An 8,613-nucleotide genomic window follows, 5' to 3' on the forward strand; every position below is an offset into this window, starting at 1 on the left:
TGCTAGTTAAGCTAAAATGACTTCTGTGGTTCTTGATTGTTGTAATTTTCTTTATTTTGCCTTCAGCAATACAATTGTCTTTGTTATCAATACTGGTCATAACATTAGTAAAGTTGAGTGCAATAATATGTGTGCATGTGCTTGCTTGCTTGCTTGCTTGCTTGCTTGTGAGAACAACAACAATAACCCTCATATATCTTAATACCAGATTAAGCAAAACTAATTGGTAAATAGTTTGTATGAGCAGAAAACTTTAATTTGCAGAGTTGCCCTAAATGCCTTACATGTGATTTACAAGCGATAATACAAATATGCTGACTCGGCAAAATTGAAATAAAATACAGAAACGACCATTATAACGCATCATTTTAATAATGAGGCATTCAGTTATTACAATACACATCAATACACCATATTAGCAGACCTCCAGTGATACCGCACATATAATAATCGATATTTCCCCTTATTTTTAGGAAACTATTATAAAAATGTCCGTAGATCGTCCTTGCAAGACATACATTCCAGTGTCATGTGACATTATTATTCATCACAAAGACATGTATAATACACCGTTGGAAAGGTATGTTATTCCTTTTTACTATGGTATATCATATGCTGTAATATGTGAATGTTACATTACACTCAGGGGCGGACCTAGCACATTTGGTGCCCTAGGCGAGCTTCACCACTGCGCCCCCCCCCCCCCCCCAAAAAAAATCAAAACATCTTAACAGTTATACAGTAAAGTACTGCACCTTTATTTATTACAAGCAAGAACAAGAGCTAAGAATAAATGTAAAGTTCACACTAAAGAATTAAAACAAACAACTTAGCTAACAAACAATAATAATAATAATAATAACAAACAATAAAAGAATGTGCACATTTGCTTTCAAAGAAAATTAAGAAGAAATGTCAAATAATCAATATATAATATGCTAAATAAATAACAAATTAAGAACTATTTACATTCCACTCCCTATCATCACACAAGGTTAGCCTACATATTAGCTCCTACTGGTTTCCATTTACAGTGCAATCCTTCTGGCCTTCCTCGCTGCAAAGTCATCAATCACATCATCATATGAAATCTGACCACCAACCTCATGGTTAATACTGATTACAGCCAGACCACTGAGGCGTTCTTGAGCCATGGTTGACCTCAGGTATGTTTTCAAGAGTTTTAATTTGGAAAAACTCCTCTCGGCTGAAGCTACTGTTACTGGTAGCGTTGCACTGATCCGCAGAGCAATACACAAGTTGGGATATATTTCGGTGAGCTGCTTTGTGTGTATGAATTTCAACAACTCAAGAGTTGTCATGCTCTTTGATGGCAAGTCAGGTAAATGTTCCAACTCCTGAGCCAGCTCCTTCCCATCCAAATCAGATTGCCCTCCATGGCTTAAGGTGTGTGCAAGTGCCTCTGCTTGCTTCATCAGCTCTTGGTGTGGCAGGTCTGGGACGTTGTACAGAATGCCAAACTTGTCTTGCACATGTTTAAGAGTGGTAAACCTCTCCTTTTGTGCTGACACTGCAGCATCCACCACCACGTTAAAGAAGGTTACCTCCAGATTTTGCAAGGCATCCCTCAATGGCTCATCAGGAGACTCATATGAGAAGTGCCTCTTTGTTGACTTCAGCCGCTTTTGCACAAGGACTGCGTCCACATTCATGTCTTCACACATGTCCTTGGCTGATGTTTGTGCAGCCACAAAGCCTGTGGCTCTGTAGGATTCGAGAGCTTTTTCAGTCTTTTTCAGTAGACTTACTGCTACATCCACTTGCATTGTTTGGGACTGCAGGAGTTTGCTCACCTGCTGAATTTGACTTAGCATGTCATACCAGACCACTGTGCACAGTGCAAAGCGGAATGACCCGACTTCTTCTGCCAGAGACTGGGCTTCAATCCTGATGATTGGGTCTTTGGCCTGGTTTCTCACCTCAAGCAGTGCCTCTCTCACAGCTGCGGCTTCATATCGCAGAGGCTCCACAGCTTTCACTCTGCTCTCCCATCTGGTTTCTGACCACATTTTGAGTGAAAGGTTGACATGTTTCTTGAGGATGGCCCATCTCTGTGTAGAGGCAGAAAACAGGCAGTATAGCTTCTGCACAATGCCAAAAAATGATATGGCATCTTTGGAGCTTTTGGCAGCATCAGCAACGACCAAATTGAGTGTATGTGCCCCACAAGGCACAAATAAAGCTCTTGGGTTCAACTGCAGTAGCCTGGCCTGTACTCCCTTGTTCTTCCCTTTCATATTTGCGCCGTTGTCATATGACTGTCCTCTGCAGTCATCAAAGGCAATCTGCAACTCCTCCAGCCTCTTCAAAATCAGGGCGGACAAACTTTCACCAGTGGACTCCTCTGCTACTAGGAATCCCATGAAGTGCTCTTTAATCTGGGGGTCTTCTTCCAGTGTCACAATTCTGATGACTACTGACAGCTGTTCAGTGTGGCTAACATCCGGGGTGCAATCTAAAATGAGGGAAAAGTACTTGCATTTCTTTATTTCTTGCACTATTGTTGATAGAATCTTTCCACTGATGCATTCAATCAACTCATTCTGAATGGTTTTGCCCAAGTAGCTGTGGTGGGATGTTTGACTTTTAATCTTGTGGATGTGGTCTTTCATCACTGGGTCAAACTGCGCTAAAAGCTCAACCTCTTTCAAAAAGTTTCCATTTGAAGGAGAGTGGAGTATTTCTGTCTTTCCTCTCAATGCCATATTTCGCCCTGCCAGAGACTGTACAATAGCAACCAGTCGTGTCAGCACTGCTCTCCACTGACTCTTCTCTGCCTCAAGGAGGGCCTGCTCTTGTTTGTCTATTGTTGTACCTTGTTTTAATCGAACTGCCAATTCTTTCCATGACGCCAAATTGTTCAGGTGTTCCGGACTATTTTCATGGCTGGTCAAAGCAGCACTTGCATTTTTCCAATCCGACAGTCCTGCATTTGTTAAATGAATTTGTTTTGGAGAGAAAAGTTGACAACAAAAACAAAAAAGACTGTTCTTCTTTTTTGAATATGTCACCCAACTTCTTTTGATCCTTTCTCCATTTACTAAGGTCCTGCTGAAGTACTGGTGGTGGCAACTTCTCCCATCATCTCTCCTTGGGAAAATGAAATCAGGTGTTATCTGATATGGTCCTCTGCGAACAAACTCTGTTCTCATTGTGTCTGTGAGATGTGAAGGGCAATCAGCAGGATCGGTTGGTAGTGGATCGTCTGTCTTTGCTGCATCTGGAGGGCATGTGAAGCACATTTTCTCACCTCATATCCACAATATCTTCACACACACACACACACACACACACACACACACACACACACACACACACACACACACACACACACACACACACACACACACACACACTTACATTCACCAGGCACACACCTGAGAAGAGTGTATGGGTGGAATCTGTGGTGCAATCAGGATGAGATGCAGCAGGCTGTTCTGACGTTCCTTGCAGTGGTTCTGGGCCTATACATATATAGAGAACACACAAGAGCAAATATATTGGCTGGATTAGAAATGGCACGACAGTCATTTTTACATTCAATTATTTATCATCACATCAGGACCATCTATTGACGTATTGTACTCACCAGAACAAACAGGCACAGTGGTCAGTGGCAGGGTGGAATCAGTGGTCATCTCATCAGGATGAGCAGCTTGCTGTTCTGACGTTCCTTCATGTGGTTCTAGGTCTATAAATATAGAAAGAACACACAAGAGAAAATATATTGACTGGATTTCACATTAAATTATTTATCATCAGGAACATCTATTGACACATTGCACTCACCTGAGGAAGCCGGCACAGCTGAGGTGCATGGCTGTTCCTTGTCAACTGATTCAACAGGTGGTTCCAGATATTTTAAAAGTGAATCTAAAATGATACAACATTTGTATTATCAACATTGAATAATTTCCATTTGTTAAATGTAGCTATTATTTAGTTAATAAGCATTTGGACAGCCTGACAGGTCTGATTCAACTAATCAAGAGCTATGCCTATCTTATTAGAACAGTTGAATCAGGTGTGTTAGTTCTGGGTTGGAACGAAAACATTCAACAGGACTGGAGTTGAGAACCCCTGAGCTAGTTAGCTAACGTTAGCGCACATTATGACAGGGTTTGACTCGGATAGTCAATGTGCTTTCTGAGGTAAACTTAACGTTAGCTAACGTTACCAACTAACTAACATTCCACCACACTGGCTAGCTCGCTACACCAAAACTAACATTGTTATTATTACTAATATTTCTATTTCATGACACAACGAAAATAGCCTTATGACAGTTTTGACTGAATGGCAATAACAAACGCTGGCTAGCTAACGTTGGCTTGGCTAACTAGCAAGATTACATGATCCATTCGCTAATGTTGACAATACAATCAAAATTGCATACCTTTCACCTTGGCACGTTTCTCTTCTTCTTCTTTTCTTCTTTTTTTATACTGCGCCCCGGATGGCTTTTGCCTCTTCATAGTTCTCTAACGTTAGTCTTTCTTTCCTCAATGCTCAATTTTATAAACACTTGACCGATACCCATCAATGCACAGCGCTCTAGCATGTTCTGACTGTGAACACCTAAAGCAGAGGCTCTTAGACCGACCGTTTTAGATTTTTGGCTCATTTCCCCCTATGTTAGAATTGTTTTTGTATGTAAGAATAATGGTTGCAGATATAGAGGGGGGCGCAAAAACTACGCCAAGCAAAAAAAAAAAAATATATATATATATATTTATTTGTATATTTATTTGTGTGCAATTTTTGGCGCCCCCCCTCTGGGTGGCGCTCTAGGCAACCGCCTGTATCGCCTGTAGGAAGCTCCGCCCCTGATTACACTAGACGTCAAAGAGTAGCCCTACCCACTAATTCAGCGATTCACGAATATCGCGAATAAGGGTGCCTGCACAAAATCGTGAAAAATTCAAATTGCCCAAGGGTGAGAACTCCACACCACCCTAGATATCTTTATATAGACCCTATATATGAATAATCAGCAGAGAGAAAAACTTTATCAGAGAATTTGGGGTCAAGCTCCTCACTGCCGGACTATCTGTTAACTTTTTCTTCCCCTCCAAACGGTCTCCCTTTTCTTAACTTGTCTTCTCTTTCTTCCTTTCCTTCTCTTTCTCACTATTGTACAATCTCTTTGCTTCTTTATTTTTATTCCGGTTGTTCCCTTCTCATTCTGTTCTTCCTCTCTGATATTTAAAAATAGATGGTACATTATTAGATACACTTGGGTTAACAGTCACATTGTTTTCGTCAATGTATAAATTGACAGGCTCTGTAATTATATAATTACCATTACACTTCTATCCTTTCACATATCTTCCTAAAGTGTTTATTCTCTTCTTACTCTTCACGCTACCTGTAAGGATAAGCTAAACTAAATCCTCTGACTGAATTCTATTAATTTTAGGAAATGATCAAACCGAGGCCTGAATACTGGCATTTTATATGGAAGTGATTCATATATAAAAAACATTTTAAATATTGGATACAGTACTATCAAGCCTACTGCACGAAATGGACAGGCACAGATCAATTTGATCAAAGATACTCCAAAGTAGGGTACATGTTTCCAAAACCAAGTGAAGTAGCACAATGCAGAATTCCTACAATTAAGCGGGACAGTGAAGGGTGTGTTCGGGCGATCAAGAAAAGAGAGCGAGCGGGGCAGTTAAGAATGAGAGAGTTTAAGGAGCAGATAAAGAGAAACAGGAAGACAAAAGAAGAAGAATAATGAGCAGTATACTCTGTTTACCCAGTGTTTCATGGCATGAAACGTTTTTATTTCACCTTGCTATGTGATTTTAACGTATATTAAAAAACGGGGACATTTCCGGGGACAGTTTCAACCGGGGACAGGCCAATAAAAACGGGGACTGTCCTCGGAAAACGGGGAAGTCTGGTCACCCTAGACTAGAGATCTTCTCATAGTCCAAAACAGTTAACAGGCACAGCAGAATCCCCATATGGGCCATTTTCCCAGACCAGCACACAGTATCGATTGATTGATTGATATACTTTATTAATCCCCGTGGGGAAATTGTTTCTCTGCATTTGACCCATCCTAGTGTTAGGAGCAGTGGGCAGCCATTTTGAACAGCGCCGCGCCGCGATGTTCCTGGAGCAAATCAGCACAGCAGCAAAGGACAGGCGAAAACAGCAGCGTGGAAACGCTCCGGTCCCTCCGTGGTATCCCCGGGGTGAAAGCAGGCCTCTGCAACAGCAGAACCAGGACAGGTGGAAAGCAGGCCCCAGCCGTGGTAAAAATCCTCCTCCGCACAGCAGCACACGCCCGGTGGAAGCAGGCCAAGCCCGAAGCGTGGATCCACTCCGTCTCTCCGAGACGACTCCGGGGTAAAAACCTCTACACTACAGCCGTACTCTACAGGTGGGAGCAGGCCTCCGTATATCGCAGGCAGCAACAGGTGGAGCCGCTCCGTCTCTTCGCGACCTCTCCGGGGAAAAAACACCTCAGCACAGCCGTACTCAACAGGTGGGAGTAGGCCTCCGCAGATCGCAGACAACTAAAACTACTACTTACTTGTATAAGCAGGGATGGCTGAATGTTTGTAAGCAGGAGAGATGTGCTAACAGATGCCAGATGCTAACAGGTAGTGCGAGCCTGTAGAAAATGCAATTAAAAACATGTTTGAATTGTTATGTTTATTTCAACTTAATGTATTAATTAAGTCAAATATAAATTGTTAATATAATACACATATAAATGTATTTTCAATTGTTTACAGCACCCCTCTTTAGCAGTCAATATATAATATCACTTTGTTTATTTTACCAGCTGTTCATAATGACTTTGATTAAAAAATGCTTTTTTTATGTTGCTGAGTTGCCAAATATAACAAATAGATATTATACCAGTGATGTGTTGGTGGAACTACAGATTTTGTTGAAATTCAAGATTTTTTCAGGATGTTTGTGCGAATTAAAGCATATTTTTAACCTTTATACCTTCAAGTTAATTTTTTTCCAAATTTGTAAGACTGTACGAAAATAAACTGGATTTAAGTCAATAAAAATACATTTCTAAACCTTCATCTCTAGAATTTAATGAATGTACAGTATGCAGAACTTACCAGTAGCTCTTTGTACTTTGGCCTTTTTGACTCGTCCTTTGTAAGGCTAGAGGAAGGATGACAAATATAAAAAGTGAAAGAAAGAGAATGCAGTTCAGCCATGTTCACCAGGGAGACATACGGTACAGCTGGAGCCAAAACATGTTCAATACCCTGACATTAAAACATAATTTACATTCAAATCTTCTTCAATTTTTACAACTGTAACACATTTTTTACAATTTGAAATGCTAAGGAGGTTTTAAAATGAAGCTTTGAATGTCCGTCATCCTATTTCATGACGTTATCAGTCCTCTAAATGTAGATTTCTGGTCACATAAATACAAAATGTGGTTCTTTAAATGTTGTACTTCTAGTAAATCAAAGTTATTAACAAAGCTTAAAAGATTCTACAGTAACTCTTTAGTAGGCCTACAGACCTAAACAGATTTGTGCAAAATGTGTTCCCAGCAGTGTTTCCTCACCACACGTTGACAAAGGAGATGAATTTGGGAGAGAAGCGCCTCTCCTCAGAGTTGCAGAGCTGTGGGGGGTCCCCCCTCACCACCTGGGTCAGCTGGTCAAACACACTGTTCCACTTCGGGTAAGGGAACCTGCCTGTGGCCAGCTCGTACTGAAACACAACATAGCCATTACACATGGTATACAAGGAAAACTGCCGATACAAAGCAGGTGTAAAATAATAATGGTTGGTTCTTGAAAGGAAGACAAACTTTGAAGTTATTCCAAAACTCCTTTAATTGTACACTATAACAGAAACACTTCCTGCTTTTTCACAATAAGAGCCCCCCCTACTTCCTTCTAATATGCAAATTCTAGCATACAGTTATGTTACTTTACTATAGTACTTGATTATAATGCAAACAGTATATACATTGATGCATGTTGTTTACAATGATATGAAACTGGTTAATGAAGCATACATTGTGATTGTCAATACTGAGCAATAAGGACATTTTCTTTTTACAAACTTTGATGTTAAATCATCTTTAAAATAATCACAGTTTTCCTCACTCTTAATTAATCGTTTAGGAGTAATGGGTATCCAAGTGTATGAGGCACCTTAGATGGTAGAGCTTAAAGCTATTTTTATTATGTTTCTATCTTATTTATTTATGATTTGACTCCATGAGTGTGAAGTGAACACTCACCAGTGTGATTCCCAAACTCCAGACGTCTGAGCGGACGTCGTAGCCCTGCCTGGACGCTCGGGCTGAAAACCAAACAGGAAACAGATGACACTTTAACCAACATGCTTAGGCTTAAATCCCCATGTACAAATGTTGAAATTATGCTTCAGTTTGTTACTTAATTTTGTATTCTCCTTTATTTTTTCCTACTGTTTGATATGTGTGAATGCACCATCAGTACAACATGTCAAAACACTTTGTGCAATAACAAAAACAATGTCTATTCTATAAATGTTAGGGTTTTTGTACAACACGTGTAGTAATATCCTACTGTAAAGGTCTTTTTACGGCACATACAGTAT

The 8,613-nt window shown here is 40.3% G+C and overlaps 1 protein-coding gene and 1 long non-coding RNA gene across 3 annotated transcripts; both read right to left on the bottom strand.

The window, feature by feature from the left end:
* Positions 1 to 886: 886 nt before the first annotated feature.
* Positions 887 to 4,404, bottom strand: LOC139434304 (zinc finger MYM-type protein 1-like). Of its 2 annotated transcripts, XM_071204171.1 has the most exons (4): positions 3,811 to 4,404; positions 3,611 to 3,712; positions 3,399 to 3,485; positions 887 to 3,241 (listed from the first exon to the last, which is right to left on the bottom strand). In XM_071204171.1, the coding sequence occupies exons 2-4, from the start codon at positions 3,657 to 3,659 to the stop codon at positions 1,029 to 1,031; spliced, it is 2,349 nt and encodes a 782-aa protein (XP_071060272.1). In that variant the 5' UTR covers positions 3,660 to 3,712; positions 3,811 to 4,404; the 3' UTR covers positions 887 to 1,028. The 2 variants fall into 2 exon arrangements, with proteins under 2 accessions (XP_071060272.1, XP_071060271.1); XM_071204170.1 differs by lacking the exon at positions 3,811 to 4,404 and having other exon boundaries at positions 3,399 to 3,688.
* A 2,717-nt stretch (positions 4,405 to 7,121) lies between these two features.
* Positions 7,122 to 8,334, bottom strand: LOC117451775 (uncharacterized). The gene is made up of 3 exons (XR_004552699.2): positions 8,273 to 8,334; positions 7,586 to 7,734; positions 7,122 to 7,167 (listed from the first exon to the last, which is right to left on the bottom strand). It is a non-coding gene; the product is annotated as an uncharacterized lncRNA (long non-coding RNA).
* Positions 8,335 to 8,613: the final 279 nt, after the last annotated feature.

The sequence above is a fragment of the Pseudochaenichthys georgianus genome, chromosome 8 (assembly GCF_902827115.2).
Source record: "Pseudochaenichthys georgianus chromosome 8, fPseGeo1.2, whole genome shotgun sequence".
Classification (NCBI taxonomy): Eukaryota; Metazoa; Chordata; class Actinopteri; order Perciformes; family Channichthyidae; genus Pseudochaenichthys; species Pseudochaenichthys georgianus.

Bases quoted from the DNA above. Each gene is read 5' to 3' on its own strand.
- LOC139434304 (XM_071204170.1), bottom strand. From the start codon at position 3,552: ATGACTGTCGTGCCATTTCTAATCCAGCCAATATATTTGCTCTTGTGT. The intron at 3,242-3,398 runs GTGTGTGCCTGG...CATGCCCTCCAG, and splicing joins CACCCATACACTCTTCTCAG to ATGCAGCAAAGACAGACGAT.